Source organism: Phodopus roborovskii, unplaced genomic scaffold, assembly GCF_943737965.1.
Source record: "Phodopus roborovskii unplaced genomic scaffold, PHOROB, whole genome shotgun sequence".
NCBI classification, from domain to species: Eukaryota; Metazoa; Chordata; class Mammalia; order Rodentia; family Cricetidae; genus Phodopus; species Phodopus roborovskii.
The window spans coordinates 20,673,426-20,692,660 of NW_026126407.1; the positions used below are offsets into that span (position 1 = coordinate 20,673,426).

A 19,235-nucleotide genomic window follows, 5' to 3' on the forward strand; every position below is an offset into this window, starting at 1 on the left:
CATTGGAGACTGTAGGGGACGCTGGCTGGCCTAGGATTGATTTTTTTTTTTTTTTTTTGTTTGTTTTGTTTTGTTTTGTTTTGTTTTTAAGGGCGTACGTGTCTCTATGTCATCAGGGACTGAGGATGATAGACCTCTGGTCCCCACAGACCAGACTGCCTTTAATTGGGAAAATAAAGCACAGATGGGGGAGTTGGTTTCTGTTGGCTCCCCTCCTTACACTTTACAGAAGCCCTTCTGGCCTGGCCACAAGCTTCGGCCTCCCAGCGTGCCCGCTGGGCTCCCTGCTTCCCTCTGGTGGTGGAAGTTCAAAGCGCGGACCTTAGCGCAGGAAATCCCAAACCCAAAAGGCAGCACGAGGCTGGGGACCTGAGGGGCTGGCGCTGGGAAGACGCCCAGCAAACCTGTTGTTATCACTGGATTGTATTTTCTGGGAAACTGGGGCCCAAGGAAAGGGAATGTCCGCGCACTGGTGTTGAGAGAATGGGAGATCCCAGGGGTCAGTCACCGGCACACCAGGACCCCTGCGGCCGCTGAGGTCGCCGCGACCGAAGCTGGGAAGCACCGGATCCTCGCGTGGCGGTAGTTTGGACTTAAGTTTTCCTTCCAGTGCACGTAGGGATGGAACGGAGCCGCGGGCTCGAAGGCGGAGGTCGCAGCATCAGGGAGGAGCAGGGCGTGCCCGGGGGCGGGACGTGACGCACCTTGGCTGGGAGGTGCCAGCCCGGGCGCTTCAACACGCTGCATATAAGAGCAGAGTGGAGCGCGGAAAGCCAGAGCCCGCAGTCCCCAAGAGTCCAGCTAAGCTCGAGCGGTCTCGAAGCCAAGTCCTTCCGCCACTCCCGAGCCTCTACCTTCTCTTCGGCTCTGCATCTGCCCCCGGGGCCCCGTTGCCCAATGAAACTGGCCGCGATGATCAAGAAGATGTGCCCGAGCGACTCTGAGCTAAGTATCCCAGCCAAGAACTGCTATCGGATGGTCATTCTCGGCTCATCCAAAGTTGGCAAGACTGCCATCGTGTCGCGCTTCCTCACCGGCCGCTTCGAGGACACCTACACCCCTACCATCGAGGACTTCCACCGAAAGTTTTACTCGATCCGCGGCGAGGTCTACCAGTTGGACATACTGGACACATCTGGCAATCATCCGTTCCCCGCCATGAGGCGCCTCTCCATCCTTACAGGTGAGTAGGAGGCCGGAGTCGGGGATTGGGGGAGTGTGCTGGTGTGTCGCGGCAATGCGTCCGTCGTTCCACCCCTGACAACTGTCCTCACCTTTCCTACTCGTTTTCTTTTAGGAGACGTTTTCATTCTGGTGTTCAGCTTGGACAACCGCGATTCATTCGAGGAGGTGCAAAGGCTCAAGCAGCAGATTCTAGACACCAAGTCTTGCCTCAAGAACAAAACCAAAGAGAATGTGGACGTGCCTCTGGTAATTTGCGGTAACAAAGGGGACCGGGACTTCTACCGAGAAGTGGAGCAGCGCGAGATTGAGCAGCTGGTAGGCGACGACCCTCAGCGTTGTGCCTACTTCGAGATCTCGGCCAAGAAGAACAGCAGCCTGGACCAGATGTTCCGTGCGCTCTTTGCCATGGCCAAGCTGCCGAGCGAGATGAGCCCCGACTTGCACCGCAAAGTGTCTGTGCAGTACTGTGACGTGCTGCACAAAAAGGCTCTGAGGAACAAGAAGCTTCTGCGTGCAGGCAGCGGCGGCGGCGGCGACCCTGGAGACGCCTTTGGAATCTTGGCGCCCTTTGCCCGCAGGCCCAGCGTGCACAGCGATCTCATGTACATTCGTGAAAAGACCAGCGTCGGCAGCCAGGCCAAAGACAAGGAGCGCTGTGTCATCAGTTAGGAGCCCCCAGCGTCGGCCACACAACCCGAGGACCTTTTTGTTTAAAAGTCAAATCGGATTCCTGGGCTAGCCTGGGCGCTCCGTGCTACGAGGGCGCCAATTGGCCTCCTCCTTCGCTTCCTGCGACCCAGCCCTGCGCACCGGGAGACCATTAAGGGACAGTCATCTGTTGTGAAAGGAAAGAGAACTGGCTAAGACTGGACACTAATACCCCCTGTTGGTGCCTGCCCTCACTTTTGGGATGTCAGGACCCAGCACAGGGACACTTGGCGTTTTTTCTCAGAGACCGGAGAACGAGAGTGTGTGAAGTTCATCAGGCCGTGAGACTTCAAGTAACTAATTGTCCTGCCTGCTGGAGGGACAGGACCAACAAGGCATTATCTTGTCTGTGATTGGTGTTGCCATGACAGCTGCCAGCCACTTCAGTCCTCTGCAAACTGGAAACTTTGGCTGGGGGGGGGGGGGAGGGTCAATCATAGGCAAGAGAGTTGTTTACGTGTGTGTGTGTGTGTGTGTGTGTGTGTGTAATTGCTCAAAAGAAAAAAAAATCACAAAACATGCACTTTTAGTTCCAGTGTCAACATGACATGAACAAAATCTCTCTATTGTGTGAGGTCTTTATTATTTTTATTTAAAATAAAATAATTTAAAAATGGAAAATAAGGCTTCCTTTGCTCTTGCTTTTAGGGAGCTGGGTTCCTGCCTCAGTGGCAGTGGCCGAGCAGAAGTGGGGAGGGACCTTGCCTTTGGAAAACAGCCTCCCAGCTTCCAAGTGGGGCATACTCTAGACTTTTCTGGCTTTCTCTGTCCACCCTTTGCCTGTCACAGAGGGCCTCATTTCTGAAGACATATTCATAGTGTCCTTCCACACTGCCCCATCTGTTACTCAATTGTGGCAAGCTACAGAAAGCTGTCATTCTTGAAACTCTGACCTTGATTACCACAAATAAGAAGCCTGAGAAATGTTATCTGGGAAAAAGCCAGTGCTAGCTGCTTATCCCTTGCCCCAGGGTTGCCACAGGACCTAGTAAAGTGCTAATAGCTTGCAGTTTAGCCCCCAGAAGCACTCACCAGGTGAGGCTTATCTCCATTGCATTTTGCAGTCTCCCTCTGTAGCCAAGGGTTCATGGCTTGTGACCCAGATCTCCTAAACACTCCTACTGTCAACTTGGGGCAGGCCTCACCTTCCAAGCCTCTGATTCTGTAGCCAAGAAACAGGCACTCTGTGGGGGTTCAGCATGGTTCAGGATTAGCACAACCGTGATACCCATGAGCCAAGTGATACCAATGAGCCAAGTATCTGGTGCTTTTCAAGAGAGTCTTGAGCTTCAAGGGATGCCCAAGATTGTCCTAGGGGTGGTACTTCGACCCTGCTTTGGGAAGGGCCACTTCCAAGGAACCATGCCTCTCACAGAAAAGCATTCACTTCTCAACAATGGATGGCTGGGCTGTCCAGGGTCTCCTGCAGGAGATATGCAGGCTTTTATGTAGTTTAATGGATGCACATGCTGGGTGGAGGAGGAGCACAGAGAACATTTTTGCCTCTGCACTACCTACAATCTTAGGGTTTGACTCCTAGTACTGTTGAAAAAAGACAGCAGGCAAACCATGCATCCTGAGTAGAGCACACTTTTAATTCCGTATCTGCAAATGTGACAGGTCAGCACACTGGAGTAGAGAAGACTCCATCTTCTCTGGCCCTCTGCCTAGCAGGAGGACCTGAAGCTTCTGCATCTCATGTGCTCTGTATTTTACAGAAACAGGGCAGAGCCTTAAAACTGGGCTCACCCACTGCTCCAACTTTCCAGAAAATAACTGATTCAGTTAAATAACAGTTCCCAGGTAAATGTGGCTTAATTGGCACTCTCCTCCCAAACTCAGAGCCCACTTTTTTGTACAAACCACTGGAACTCATCACCCTCTTTCACACATCCCAGGCCTAACTGTGAGGCATCTTGGATAGACAATGCCACCAGAACATTGCCAGCCAGTACTCCTGCCAGGGCCAGCTGGCAAGCACCTGTTAAGTCCTAAACTGGTCAGCCCAGGCTGTGCCCATTTCAAGAAGTATTGGGTACTTCTCACCTTACTTCTGAGAGAGGAAGGGCCACCCTGCCCTCAGTGTGACAGCTCCTGGGAGGGAGAGAACACGGTGTCCCATGTGGGACTAGCAGAGCACACTCTACAACTAGCACACAGCTATGGAACCTCCAGGCTTAGCTACCCCTGCCCTACAGACCTGACTCACATCACACACACCCCTGGCTGAGGAACCACCCCAATTACCCCCTTCCAGCCACTCTGCTCCAAACCTGAAGTGTGCAGGAACCATGTGCGGGGTAGTGAATGTGACTGACTCCTTGGCTAGAGAGGAGATGACGTGGTAAGCTGGGGCCTATGAATCAGGGCAGAGCTGCTTGCTCAACAGCCTCTTTGAGCCAGCGTGGGAAGGACAAAAGGCCCCAGGCAAGCAGCGCTTTGGCTATTCTGAGCACTGCCTGGAGTGATGGAGATAAAGGGAGCAAGAGCCTATAAGGCTAGTGTGCAGGAGGCTGGAAACTGGAGTTGGTGGCTGGCTGGCAGGGCTCTGGGATGATGCCCCAGAGATAACAGTTTCATTCAGTAGCTCAAACAAAAAAGGAAGTGAACTGTTTTGAGGGGAGAAGCCACCCACCCTCTGGCCTTTCAAAACAATGTTCACACTCTCCCAGCCTTCTTTAATTATATTAAATCCATGCCATCTGAGTGCAGGCCTAATTTATCCCATGAATTCTATGCAAATGCTTCATGAAACTGCTGTTAATGGGAACAGTATGTACCAGATATACTCTGATGATATGGGGAGTGGGAGGGGCCATGAGGGAAAGAAGGGAACAGCCATCTCCTCTCCTTCTGTGCCCTCTAGATCTGCTGATGGGGCCAGGGCACAGCTAGTCAAGGCTGAGTACAGACACGGAGGCCCCACACCAGCCACATGTGGCCCCCAGTTTAGAGCTGGGCTCCCAAAAGAGCTGGACACCACAGGTGTGAAGCTCTGAGTCCTTTGACAGTTGTCCTGGGAGCTGGCCCTACTCCTTGGGGATCTCAAACATGCAGAGGCTCTTGTACTTCTGTAGAAGCTCATTCTTGGTCCTGACTTGCTCCCGGAGGCTGTGAAGCTGCTGCTGTTGCTGCTCAGGGCTCACATGTATGCCGGGCATGGTGCCTATGAGCTTCCTCATCTCCTGGAACTTTGTTTTGAGAGCATTCAGGTCCTGGTGGAGATCTGGGCTGTCCTTGTCCATGCTATGGGTGGCAGGGGGAGTAGAAGGCAGTCAGTTATTATTAGCAGGAGCAGCTCATCTCCACAATGGCTTCCTTTGATACTCTCTGAATGTTCTATTTTCCATGTCTATCCCCTGAGTAGGTTGCCTACCCCAAAAGACAGGAATTGGTCTTTTTGTTTTGTTTTTTTACCTTAGCTTTAAGTTAGATCATAAAAACATTCCCTTGACTAGCACACTTGACAAATCTGATACTTAAACTCCCTGCCCCACTGAGGGCAGGGACTGGAGCTTGCTTCATCACAGGTGTCTCACTGGTCTGGCCCTATACATAGGACATTACGCTCAAGAACCAATTGTGGATAAGAACGCTTACACGTTTGAGTTTGGAGCCCCACCACCCATGTAAAAGTAGGGGCTATAACCCAGCTTAGGTAGGGGTGGAATATAGAAACAGGCAGGTCCCAGAAGCCAATGAGCCAAAATAGAAAGCCCCAGTTCTGTGCAAAGGAATACAGTGAAGAGTGATAGAGCAAGGCACCCAAAGTGCTCTCCTGTGGCCTCCCTTGGCACATAAATGCACATACAATATGCCAAATTATGTTTTCAAAACACCACCTGTCAAAAGAGTGAATGCCTGGGAAGCAAGGCCACAGCCATGCTAAATGAATACACCATTACCAATCACCAGCTGATTGCTACCCAAAACAAAAAACAAACTTGATGACATACTCCACTCCACCTGACCTGAGCCATTTCTAGGCCAACCAGGAGACTTTGAGCTAGTAGGACCTTCATTTCACTGAGGTATGATGCTGGCTTAGACTTTAGTTATCATAAAGATGAATTCCCATAGAGCTAATCATGAATTTAACTCAGTTATAAGTCGCGGAAATTCTTCAACAGACATAGGCTCTCTTCTACCATGGTTCTGCAAATGCCTTCTTCTGGGTCAAGTCCATTTTCAAGGCAGATCATTCATGCCTTTTCACAGCTGTGATCCACTGCAAAAAACCCCATTCCTGCCATCAAACCAAAAGCAAAAGAATAAAGGTCCTAAGAACAGCATGGTGGTGGCATACACCTTTGATCCCAGCACTCGGGAGGCTGAGGCAGTTGGATCTCTGTGAGTTCAAAGACAGCCTGGTCTACAAAGCGAGTTCCAATACACAGCCAGAGTTGTTAAACAAAGAAACCCTGTCTTGAAAAATCAACCCCACTGCTCTACCAAAAGAAAACCCTGAGAACAAAAGAATCAGCCCCTGGAAGCCAGGAATTATGATCTTCAGAACAAGCTCCAGCTCAGAGCACCAACACTGAGGACTGTCACTGATCAGGTGTCAGAATTTAAAAAACACTCTTTTAAGAAAACTGGCTCAGAGGGGCTGGAGAGATGGCTCAGAGGTTAAGAGCACTGGCTGCTCTTCCAGAGGTCCAGAGTTCAATTCCCAGCAACCACATGGTGGCTCACATCCATCTGTAATGTTAACTGGTGTTCTCTTCTGATCTGCAGGCTAACATGCAGGTGGAACTCTGTATACATAATAAAATCTTAAAAAAAAAAAAAAAAAGAAAGAAAGAAAGAAAGAAAAGAAAAGAAAACTGGCTCATATCACATGTTTAGAAGTATAGAGTAAAAGCAAACAACAACAAACCCCACAAAATTAAAAGATGGAAGGAGGTTTATAGTAATATGGTTCCTGAAGCAAACCTAACAAGCCCCAAAGAAGTTGGAATTCAGAAAGCAAAGTGTGGGCCATGTGTAAGATGCTCACTTCTGAAACCCTCTAAACTCCAGATGCTGTTCTTTACCAGGTGAATTTTGGGGGGAGGGGTTAGACTTCAAGGAAGGAACAAGCCATAGGGAAAGGTGCCTGGAGGGGATTGAGCTGCAGGCCTTAGGCTGTTCACCTGCCCTAGTTGGTAGTGGTAAATAGCACAGAAGTCCTGGGGTGAGGAAAACACTCTATTTGGAACCTGTTATACCAGCATGACTGTGAAATCCCTGGCCTAAAGAAAAGAGTCAGGCTTGACAGTGAGGGAATAAAAGTCGAAAGCTCTAAATGGGCCTGCCTTTGTGCTCAATGTTAGTCACCATCCAACTTTAGAAGAGACGAAGAGAGAGACTAGGTCAGGAACGATGGAAACCATACAAAAGACAACGTTAGAGCACCATGGTTCCATCTACAGTGCCTTAAAGAGTGGGCAGAAATACTAGGGCCACAGGGAAATGAAGAGCAGAGCATCCTCCTAGCAGCCATCATAGGCATTCAGGCAAAGTCCCTGGGCTCTTGAACAAAAGCCTAAGAACGAAGGGTGCATCTAAGAACATGCCCTGATTTCCCCCAATTTCTTTTTTGTACAGAAGCAAACTGGCAACAAGTGAGCAGTGTGTCCTCCAGCAAAGCAGAAACAAGGGGAGACCATGGGTCAGCAGGCCAGCAGCCTCCTCTCAAATCCGACAGTCACTCTCCTCACCTCTGGGTAGCCTGACCTGGCTGCCTACATCTTCCTCCATTAAACTTCTGTCCTCCTCAGAAGTATGTCCCACCTGCCTCTGCTAACCAACCCTGGGACTAGTGCCCCTCAATCCTCTAGCCACAGCCTTTCCTCCCACTGGTCTGACTCCAGTAAGTGGCTTTTACATACCCAGATCAAATGTTTCTCTTAAATATTAGTAGATGCTGGAGGGGAGAAATTTAGTGATAGATACCAAGACTTAGACAAGGGAAGAAGTCCTTTTAGTCCCAAGACTCAGAGAGACCTGTGTTAGCATATGATGCAAACTGTTGTGTGGATCATCTCAAAATGTGCAATACCATACAACCATGTGTATACTAGTTATTCTGACAGAAATATATCAAATATGGTTCCCATTCTTGTCTTTTCATTTAACCCACATTGGAGGTCTTTCATATTAATACGTATTTGATCACATTGTGAAATTATTTAGTTATCTGGAATGCTTGTAATTCATCAAAATAGCAATGGACATCTTTACATAACTGAGAAAGTATTCTAGAAAGATAATGTCCTACCAGGGGGAATTTTGGGTCAAAGGCTTTATAAAATTTTTGACATATATTGCCAGAATACCCTCTGAGCCTGGCAACACACACCTATAATCCTGGCTTCTTGGAAACTGAGGCAAGAAGACCAAAAATGAGGTCAGTCCAGGCAGCACAGGAAAACCCCATCCCAAACATACACATATCTCCTCAAAACTCTGGGTGTCTCTCTCCTGACTGTGGGCAATCTTATCTGGCTACTGGTGGCTACTCCCTGCCTAGCAGTGACCTGGTTTTCTGTGGCCCGCCAGCACCCACAGGTTTTTGATACACTTCCCACACTAGCTTTCATTTGCCACAGGGTTGCAGGTGTTTTCATTCTCTTTAGTGATCACTTACAGGAGGCTCTGCTACTTAGAGAACTTGGAAAAACTGCCTCCACAGTATGCCTTTGGGCTTCTTCCCTCACTCCCAGCAACTCCCACAGCCCTCTTTCCCAAGTCTAGCTCCTCCTCCAGCATCCACAGTGGAGTTGCCATCTGCCTGCCTCTGTGCACATCCACAAGAGGACAGCAGTCCCCATCCCCTAAGGCTGCCCTCTCCAATTCCAGCCAACTCCCCCTCCCCAACACTACTTCAGACAGTCCACTGCTAGCTCTTCTTAGACACCCAAGAAATCCAAATCTGAGCACGTCACTATGATGAGTTGAGGCGGATCTCCACCCCAACATACCCTGGGGTAAATACAACTGTGAAGGAGGCCATGAGTGAGCACTCTTAACTTCCTCTTCTCAGACCCTTCCCTGGCTGCGTTTCTTTTACTGTTTTTTGCTGGCGGAGAGGCCACCCTCATGGAGACCATCAGGACCCAGATTAGCTCTACTGTGAGTCTGAAAAGAACTGGCACAGATGCAGAGGCTGGGAAGCAGTTCTTCTAAGCACTGCAGACTGGCTCTAAGGGCACCCTTTCTGCTCCAGGACACAGCGGAAGGAGTAGGCACTGGGTGGACACAGGGCAGTGGAACTGTGAATCCCAGACATGGCCTGTGGGGGCACTTCCTGCACAGCCCAGCAGGCCTCAGCTGGCAAGGAGCCTGTGTGTGGGAAGACGCAGGTCAGCAACACCCTGTTCCCATAAAAGAGGTCTTGCTGACCTGCCACGAGCAAATGGGAGGGATGCTTGCGCTCATCTCTTGAACTCCCTGTGCTGGGTCAACAAGGAAGGCTCTCCTGTACCCACTAGCAACCTAAGACATCTGACAAAAGCATGACATTTAATTAAAGCCACATTGCTTAAGTATCCAAATGGATAGACGACTTAACTGGGTAGGCCGAAAAGCAGCACACAGGCAGGGACACCTCATTTCAGAATTGGTAGGCTGGGAGACTTAGCTTCAAATCTGATGAGATAAGCTGAGTTTGAAGGCAATGCTTTATCTTCCTTTCTTGTCTCTGTCCTCTGTAGCTTCACTATATACAAAGAAAGGCCTCAGAGAGAGGGGTTTATAATAGTTCTTACAAGTATTTCCTCTCCGAATTCTTTCAGACTTCAAAAAATAGGCCAGGTATGGTTGCACATACTTTTATCTCAGCACTTGAGAGGCAGAGGTTGGCATTTCTGAGTTCAAGGCCAGCCTAATCTACATAGTAGTTCCATGACAACCAGGGCTACATTGAGAGACCCTGTCTCAAAATAATAATAAAATATGCAGCCTGTAAATCCTAGTACCGGCATTGAATCTGGCTTCATGACTGATAGGCAAGCAGTAAACCACTAACTCACATCCTCAGACCTCTTTTTGATTTTGATTGCGCAGGCAGGCCTCAAATTCTCATCCTCTTACCACAGCTTCCCTAGCAATTGGGTTTATAGGGTTGGACACCAGGTCTGGCAAACATGTAGTTCATATATGTCGTTGTCTGTGTTCATAACTGAGGGGGGGAGTGTGGATTGAGAAAAGGAATAGGCAGGACACAAGAGTGTCGGGAGGGCATCCAGTAAATACTGAACCCCCCATGTTTATTGTGTATAGTCTTTTTATAACCCTATCAAAAGAGAGGGACACGGCAAAAGACTTCCTTACCAAGATACAAAGAACAAGCAAGCATAATTACTTATCAATACCCAAAACATCAAGTAACTATAATCTGAGTTAAGTATTCTATTGTTCAGGCAGGACATGCAGCAACCACATCCTATGCTAAGTATCTTGTTGCATTCACTTCTTAGGCCAGATATCCTTGTTGTCTCACCTTGGCAGAGCAGGGGCAGGCAAAAACTCTGACATTAAGTCAAGATGGAAAGGAGTCAATGCACTGGATGCTGGGAAATCCCCGATCCTGTTTTAATAAGGAGCCAGGGCATGTTTATGTTTTATTCATGGGGGAAAAAACACCTAGTCCAGTATATGAAACAAAAGAAAGCGAGATCTGATGACATTGTAGACCCTCACAGACAAGTTTGAGATCTGCTGAACCTGTCTGTGTTCCTGATCCTCTGTATAGTCTGAGAAGAGGAGGAGGAGACCAGGGTTGGTGATTCCCAGTTTTTTGGTGAACCTGCTACACCAACTTTCAAGATATCTGTGAGTTTTTATTCTGGATCTGGCTAAGAACTAAATGTTTGACAGTTTATCAACACATCTTAGGACATAGAACTAATTTTTGCCAGTTAAAACTCATTTCTGCTGTTAAAATAAAAAGCCACCATGATGGACAGATACAACTGTGCCTTGCTAAACTCTCCACCATGATGGACAAATGCTCTCTCAGTGAATCAAAACAGATATTCTCCTGTAGGTTTTTCTACTACCATGTATTTTTGTCACATGACAAGAAAAGGAACAAACACAAACTCACACTCAGAAGCTGTGAAGGAAAAGCAGGTTGAATCTGACTAGATAAAATCATGATTTTTATGTAGGAAAAAAAATCACCATGACTATTACCAAAGATGAAAGAAAAGTCAACAGCTTGGGAATTTACATCTGAAAGGCAGAGAAGTACAGCTCAATAGAAGCACAGCAAACTGCAGGGAAGGGTACATATAACAGCAGCAGCAGCAAAAAAAAAATTAAAATTGCAAGCTAGGCATGATGGTGCACACCTTTTAATCCAGCACTCAGGAGGCAGAGACAGGTGGGTCTCCAAGTTCCAGATCAGCCTGGTCTAGTGAGTTCCTGTGATGGGAGATGCCATTATGTATATATGTTTCTCATACTGGTTAATGAATAAAGCACTGTTGGCCAATAGGAAATGAAGATAGGAGGGACTAGGAGACAAGGAGGAAAGAGAAAGTAGTAAGGAGGAGTCAAGATGGAGAGACTGGGGAGACAAGACGCTGGGCCCTTTCCCCGGTAAGAGAAGACCACATGGAAATACTAGATTAACAGAAATGGGTTAATAATTAAGACAGAGCTAGCCAATAAGAAACTAGTAACCGGCCAACAAAATTATATCAAATACAGAGTCTCTGTGTGTTAATTGGGGCTGGTACGGCGTCGGGACCAGACCAGCGGCGGGAGGAAAAACCCTACACCTTACAACCCTGTCTAAAAACAAACAAATTACATATGAAAAGATGATATACTGAAAATAATAAAATATACCAATCGACTATCATTTCTGACCTATCTATCAGACTAGCCAGTTAAAAGTTTAATAGTAGCAACAGAGAAATACACTGGTAATAGAATTGATGCACTTTTTCCAACTTTGCTAATAGTGACTGGAATGTTATATTCATCATGTACCACATCACTAGAATTTCTCCTGGAGACTCTAGAGAATTCATTGAGAAACTGCAGACTCGGGTATTAATTTCATTCCAACTACAGAAGCAGAACACAGATGCACTAAGAGTCACTGGGTAGAAAGTTTCAATGACTGATGACTCAGTCCTATATGGAATTATGTACAGATGTGGGAGAGGGAGGCAGTGGAGAGGAGTGGGAGACAGATCACTTCCTACTTTCCACCTATGGAATCGATCTTTCATATGGCTTAGTGCTTCTTAGGTGGCAGATTTACGGGCCATTATAGATTAGTAGAGTTTTAGTTTAACTGAAGTAGCCTGATCTGAAGTTTGGAGGCATCAGCTAAAAAGATGAAATGAGCAATAGCTGTCAAAATAGAAAGTGCATGTCCCCTGCTTCAGTGGTCCCATGGCAGAGGAATTACCTCACTGCAAACTCAGCAAAGGGCTGTTCATACCAGCATGGTGCCTACTGTAAAAATGAAGTACCAACTGAAGACCACCTGCATCTCAGATTCTCTGCAGCCCCCTTAATGAGACAGACTTGCATGTGCACAGGATGGAACCTACAGCAGGCACATGACAGCCTAGCCCCTGTTTCTACAACTTTCTGAAAAAACACACTTGTATATAAATCCAGAAAAGAAACTTAAGGAATTTCCAGCAGCCACAATTTGTTGTACTTGGCAACTGTTCCTTTTGTTAATTAAAACCCCCTTATGATGTAATTAATGCTGAGCTTTTTAGGAGAACAAGGTTAAGTCTTTACTCATCCCAGGAGGAAACATTAGCTCAAGTGCTGCTGAGAATCACAAAACAAGGCATCAGAGCCTGGCAGAGCCACTAGACCTGCTACCCCCCATTCCCCCACACTCCTGACCTGTAAGAATTGCTGGCAGCCTAGTCCTCCAAGAATAAAGGTTACCCTCCAAAGGAAATGCTGCCCTCAATTTTCCGGTTCCTCTACAATCTCTCTTCTTCCTTAGATTGTGCTGAACACATCACACTGAGCAGTGACCTCAGGAGTCAGGAGTGCACAGCTTTTCTTCCTTACCCAGCTATTCTACCCTCCCTTCTTCCCTCTTGTAATATCAGACTCAAAAGTGGCATCACCCACTATGAGCTTTGATTCCAGGCTTCCTAAATTCCTTCCTTCCCCTGCCCTTGCCATAGTCCTAATCTCTTTCCCTCACACAACACCCCAGAGCTTTCAAACTGGACCTACCCTTTTTCATGAAGACAGTACTAGTGTCCTAGTTGACCTCTCTGAGGAGCATCCTGTTTCCTCTTGGGACCTATCCTCTTTCTTACTTCCTTTTTTCCTTTCGATACAGGGATTCTCTGTGTAGTCCTGGCTGTCCTGGAACTCACTCTGCAGACCAAGCTGGCCTTGAACTCACAGAGATCTACCTGACCCACCCTGCCTCCCAAGTTCCCAAGTACTGGGATTAAAGGTGTGCACCACCTCAGCCTAGCAGGTCCTTTTTTTTTTTTTTTTTTTTTTTTTTTTTTTTTTGGAATTTTATATTTTTTTATTTTTATATATCAATCCCAGTTCCCTCTCCCTCCCATCCTCCCCGTGCCACCCCTCCCCATCCCATTCCCCATTCACTCCCCAGGGAGGGTGAGGCCTTCCAGGAGGGATCATCAAAATCTGTAAAGTCATTTGGGGTAGGGCCTAGGCATTCCATGTCTCTAGGTTAAGGGGTTATCCCTCCATGGGGAATATGCTCCTGAAGACCTTTTGTGCAACAGGGACATGTCCTGGTTCCACTATCAGAGGTCCCATAGACTGCCCAGGCCTGGAGGGTGGGGGTGGGGGGTCCTGCTGTCTTCCTTACTGCAGTTTCTTTTGCACGTGCTAAAGGCTCTGAGTAGGAATGACATATCTTCATCTCTAGGATGAATGGAACTGGCTTTTCTTGAAGTCTTTTCTCCCTAGGGTCTTTTTCCTTTGGCTAGTCAGACACTCCAGGCAGGTACCTTATCCTCGGCCAGGCTAGCAACTACACTGTGTGGGGTGAGCAAGGGGCTGGTTTCCTTTCTCAGCCCTGAAGTATGATATGTGTCCCCCACACTGAATCTTATTCCTTCTAAAGGATCGACCTTAGGTAGAGCAATATTTCATTGTCTGCAGCTGGAAGAAGGGTATCATCTGGCTGTTTTGGGCAGCAGAGTGGGTCAAAACTGTGGGTATGTCCTTAGACATCTCCTGTTCTTAGACCACCTTCTTTCACACTGCTTATAGAAGTGTGGGGAAGGCTACACCTTTCTATCACTGCCAGGCTCTGAAGTGTAGGGAAGGTCACATGGCCATGGCAGTTGTTTCAGAGTCAGTAGGTGAGTTAGACCTTGCCAGCTGTATTCTGGTGATCATTGCTTGTCCTTTCTGTTCTTATGCTAAAAAAAAAAAAAAAATAGAAAATTCCTTGCCACTTTTCATAGGTACGTACCTTAGAGTTCTCCAGTTCTATGAGAAGTGAAGTTACCTGCCCAAGGCTCCCTAGCCACAAGTCACAGAGCTGAAATCTGAATCCATTGATCCTGGCTAGCCTAGAACAAGACACGTAAACCAGGTTGGTCTCAAATTCAGAGATCAACCTTGGAATCCTGAGTATTGGGATTAAAGGTGTGCACCACCATGCTCAGCATTCAGATCTACTGATGTATAAAGACAGGATAATTAGAGCCTGGGGAGGTTAAATATTTACAAAGAAGGCAAGCCCAGTCACACAGAGTTGAACTCAGACCCTCTGACTTCATATCATGTTCTTGGTACAATCCCACTTCCTGTCACCAAGGCTGGTGTAATCCATGTACTCCGATGGCTTGGGAGCATCTGTTCTGAAGTGTTGATGAATGGGTACCTATTTGTGTTTTAATTTTTCCATGTATGTGTGGTTTACTCTAGATAACCCCAATACTCCGGCACTGCCCTGAGAAGGTAAGGGTTTTTTGTTGTCCATTTGCTTTCCTCTCTTCTGTCTCACTAATATATTTGCCAAAATATAACACAAACAATGCAGTCTACCTTATCCTATACAGGATGATCATGTTGTCTGAAGCCAAGAGAAGAGTCTAACGTGAGAAACAAGGCTTTGTAGTCATTTGAAAAGTTGCAGATGAGCACTGTGCTGGCTAGTTTTATGATAACTAGACATAAGCTAGAGCCATCAGAGGAAGGAACCTCAACTGAGAAAATGCTTGCACAAGATCAGTCTGAAGGTAACCCTAAAGAGCATTTCCTTAATTTGTAATTGATATGGGAAGGTCCAGCCTATTGTGGGTGAGCCACCCCTAGGATGATGGTCCTGGGTTCTAGTAAGAAAGCACATTGAAACCAGGTATGGTAGTCCACAACATTAATCCCAGTACTTGTGAGGCAAAGGCAGATGGATCACTGAGTTCAAGGCCAGCCTGGTCCACAAATAGTTCCAGAACAGCCAGGACTATATAGAGAAACCATGTCTCCAAAAACAAAAAGAAAAAAGAAAAGACAGAAAAGAAAGCGGGTTGAGCAAGGCATGTGAAACCAGCCAGTAAGCAGCATTCCTCCATGGCTTCTGCATTAGCTCCTGCTTCTAGGTTTCTGTCCTGATTTTCTCCAGGGATAAATAGTGACATGGAAGTGTAAGCCAAATGCATCTGGGTCGTAGTGATTCACCACAGCAATAGCAACCCTAAATAAGGCAAGCACCAAGCCACCGTACAGAAAGGGACCTAGGCTGTCTCAACTCCAATGAAGATGGCTATTAAGATTTTTTAAGCCAAATGACAATTCCCATTATCAGCAAAACATCAAAGGGCATGTCAATGTTCATAAACATGGCTGGAATTGTAATCTTGTCTTAATTTACTTTTAGTATTTGACGGTTTAGCAGAAGTTACAAGTTCAGGGGTTTGCACCTAGTGTCCTATGACTATATAGTCAGTGCTGAATAACCTGGTCAATGCCAGATCATGTACACACTAATAGTCTAATGGTTATAATGTAAGCAAAACTTTCCTTTGCCTAGTGATACATTAGCTGTGGTAACACTGCATCAGAATGCATCACTCACACTAGTGTGTGTGTGGGGGGGGAACAGTAATATTGCCAGATGTATAAAAGTACTGCATATACAATTACAGGTAGTGCCTAATGCTTGATAATGATATAAATAATGATGTCACTAGTTTATGCATTTACTATACTGAACTTTTTACTGTGATTTTAAAGCATATTCCTTCCTACTAAAGAGATTCACAATTGCTAGGTGTAATGGTACACACCTGTAGCCCCAGCACTCAGAAAGCTGAGATAAGAGATCAAAAGGTCAAAGGCAGTGTGGGGCTTTGTAGCAAAAACCCCGTCTCAAACAAATACATAATAAAATTCCCTCTTTTAACAGAATGTCTTAATACACCAACAGCAACCTTCATACATCCCATGCTACCAAGACTCTTTTTTGTTTATTATGTATGTGAGGTATGCCTTGTATGTGTGTCTGTGTGTGTGTGTGGGGGGGGGTGCTATTCCGGTCTGTGAATGCCTGTTGAATGTGCAGGCAGGCATGCTAAGGTAGGTTGTCTTTTTCTGTTGCTCATCAACTTATTGCTTTGAGACAAGATCTCATGATGAATAGGAAGCTCAGTTTCAGTCAAGCTGGATGGCCAGAGCTCTCAAGATCTGTTTGTCTCTGCCCTCAAATAATGGGCTACAAGAATGAGCAGTCATGAGTGGCTTCTTATGTGGATGCTGGGGATTCAAAAGCCAGGTCCCCTTGCTTGTACAGAAAGTATTCTCACCCACGAAACCATCTAACTCTCTCTTGCTGTTATCAAGAAGCCCCAGGAAGTAATTGTTCTGCACCACCTAAGTTTAAAAAAACACACTTGAGATGAGAATGCTTTCACGACAACAGTCACCTCTGGGAAGTGACACAACTGTATATAGAGATTAACAAAAAACGTACACCAGATTGGAGACTGGAGACTTTGGGTCAAACAAAAGACACCCACATTCTTAGGTATTCTGTTAAAGTTAATACTGGAATATAATCATTTGGAGCAACTTCCACGTCTTTGTTTCAAAAGTTTTCTAGCATCACCTCACCCCTCTCTGGTTGTAAAAATCATAGACTATTATGTTTGCTTTTCTCTGCTTCTAACTGTTAAGCCCTGTTATGGTAAATCAATGATTCCTTTCCAGTGTTCATCCATAGTACTTAACAGAGCCACATAAGTAAAGATGCTGCCTAGTACTGAAACGGGAACTGTGTTCACGGTGAGAATCTCGCAGCTGAACTTCTAAAAATCCACCAATATTCAAAAACTTTTAAAACCTACATAATGCTACAAGTGGAACATTCCACACTAGGCTTCATATGAAACAGTCAAAACGCACGTAAATTAAAACTATTGTATAAAATTGCCTTCAGGTAGCCAGGTGGGGTGGGATACACCTTTAATTCCAGCATTCAGGTGGCAAAGGAAGGCGATCTCTGAGTTCTAGGCCAGCTTAGTCTACAAAGCAAGTTCCAGGACAGCTAGGGCTGTTACAGAGAGAAACACTGTCTCGAAAAATAAAAAAAAAATAAAAAATTGCCTTTAGCCGGGCGGTGGTGGCGCAGCCTTTACACTGGGGAAGCAGAGGCAGGCGGATCTTTGTGAGTTCAAGGCCAGCCTAGTCTACAGTGTTCCTGAACACCCTGCAAAGCTTCAGATCTTGAAAAACAAACAACAACAAAATTGACTTCAAACTATGTGTGTAAGGACTTGAGACCCATCCCAAAGACACTGCGGGATCTGGGATGCGAACAAGAGAGTGCACCGCAGAACCTATGGATTTGCTAAGTATGTGGCGTTCACCTGGATGCACAGTGTAACTCTCAAATCCTGGGAGGTTGCTGAACTCAGAAGACCACTATGTGGCTCCTCTGAGGAAATGGGGCGTGGCCCAGAGCGCACAGCCTTTGGCTGCTCTGACCGAACCAGCAACACCAGAGGCCGGGAAGTTGCTGTCTTGACCTCCTCTCCTAGGCCCTTACCATTTGATGACATTGTGAACCAACGGCAAAAAGGAGTAATTCTCCTCCTTCACGCCTGCGGGGGACTGAGGGCGCGGAGCCGCCGGCGGCGGGAGCGCGGCGACCGGTAGAGGCTGAGGCGGCGGCGGCGGCTTGGACTCCGGCAGCAGCTCGGGCGGTGGCTGCAGTGTGTCTTCGGCCTGTCTCCCACCCGCAACCCCGGAGGAAGCCATGGTACCAGGCGTGCGGTAACTGATGAGAGTCGCGGGATGCTCACGTCACAGCTGCGCGCCCGGGAAGCCGGGCGGTGAAAGGCTCTGAGCCTGCGCCCTAGGCGTAGGCGGGCAAATGTTGCTAGGCGACAAGTGTCCGGCCGGCTAAATTAAGTAGTCAGAAGTAGAGGACCTATTTCAGTCATCTTTTTCCAGTTCGCATGACGAAAGAAGGGTCAAAACACCAACAAGGACCTTCTATCCACCCTGGGACTGGCAGGAAGAACGGATGACGCTGGTGAGCGCCGTGTGAAAATGGGGCTCCGAGGCAGCGAGCATCCTGATGACAAGGACCTACGCTTCTTTGTGTCATGCCAGCCTCCAGGAGGGTCCCTAACTGGCGACAGCAAAACACACCATACAAACACATTGTCTGCCGAGGTTCCACGTGGCTACCGAGGGAAACATCAACGGTTCTTCAATCATTTTGCCTGCATCTAGCAAGTGCCACATACATATGCATGCTAAGACTCTTGGGCCAAAAGTAGGGGGCTTCTGATACTTTCCCAAGGAAAATATGACATGGAAGCTGTGTTATAAATTAGTGGACAAGAGTGGCAGAAATTCTGATCTTGACTAACAAAAGGCAGAATTAGGAAAACTGGAAGAGGCCATGTCAGTCCCCCATGTCAGTAAAGAAAGGCAAAGAGCTCACATCCTGGAAGCAAAAAGGAACAGAAAGGGGCTGGAGAGATGTCTCAGTGGTTAAAGAGTGCTCAGTGCTCTTCCAGAAGACCCTGGTTCGATCCCCAGCACCCACAAGGCAGCTCATGACTGTTTGTAACTCCAGTTCCAGGGGATCAGACACCCTCACACAGACATACATGCAGGCAAACACCAATGGACATAAAGTAAAAATATATAAGTCATGAAAAAAAGGAACAGGAATGTGAATTTCACAGAATTTCACAGTGGCCAAATGAAGCAGGGTTGTCCCTGACTTCAGCTGCCTTGGGAAGGGCATATGGAGCCAGCTCTTCCAAAAATGAGATGTTGGAGGTGTTTTGAGTTATTTGTCTCAGAATTGTTTTCTTCCAAGCTGCAGAGAGTGTCCCAAACAGAGGAAGTGTTGGGCA

The 19,235-nt window shown here is 47.0% G+C and overlaps 2 protein-coding genes across 2 annotated transcripts; one reads left to right on the top strand and one right to left on the bottom strand.

The window, feature by feature from the left end:
- Positions 1–766: 766 nt before the first annotated feature.
- Rasd1 (ras related dexamethasone induced 1) lies at positions 767–2,312 on the top strand. The gene is made up of 2 exons (XM_051180530.1): positions 767–1,183; positions 1,298–2,312. Exons 1-2 carry the CDS (start codon positions 898–900, stop codon positions 1,852–1,854), a joined length of 843 nt encoding a protein of 280 aa, XP_051036487.1. The 5' UTR covers positions 767–897; the 3' UTR covers positions 1,855–2,312.
- Positions 2,313–4,550: 2,238 nt separating this feature from the next.
- Med9 (mediator complex subunit 9) lies at positions 4,551–18,167 on the bottom strand. The gene is made up of 2 exons (XM_051180531.1): positions 17,909–18,167; positions 4,551–5,139 (listed from the first exon to the last, which is right to left on the bottom strand). Exons 1-2 carry the CDS (start codon positions 18,118–18,120, stop codon positions 4,923–4,925), a joined length of 429 nt encoding a protein of 142 aa, XP_051036488.1. The 5' UTR covers positions 18,121–18,167; the 3' UTR covers positions 4,551–4,922.
- Positions 18,168–19,235: the final 1,068 nt, after the last annotated feature.

Excerpts from the sequence above, each read along its gene's own strand:
- Med9 (XM_051180531.1), bottom strand. The coding sequence starts at position 18,120 with ATGGCTTCCTCCGGGGTTGCGGGTGGGAGACAGGCCGAAGACACACTG. Across the intron at positions 5,140-17,908 it reads GTTCACAATGTCATCAAATG|CATGGACAAGGACAGCCCAG; the intron begins GTAAGGGCCTAG and ends TGCCACCCATAG.
- Rasd1 (XM_051180530.1), top strand. The coding sequence starts at position 898 with ATGAAACTGGCCGCGATGATCAAGAAGATGTGCCCGAGCGACTCTGAG. Across the intron at positions 1,184-1,297 it reads GCGCCTCTCCATCCTTACAG|GAGACGTTTTCATTCTGGTG; the intron begins GTGAGTAGGAGG and ends GTTTTCTTTTAG.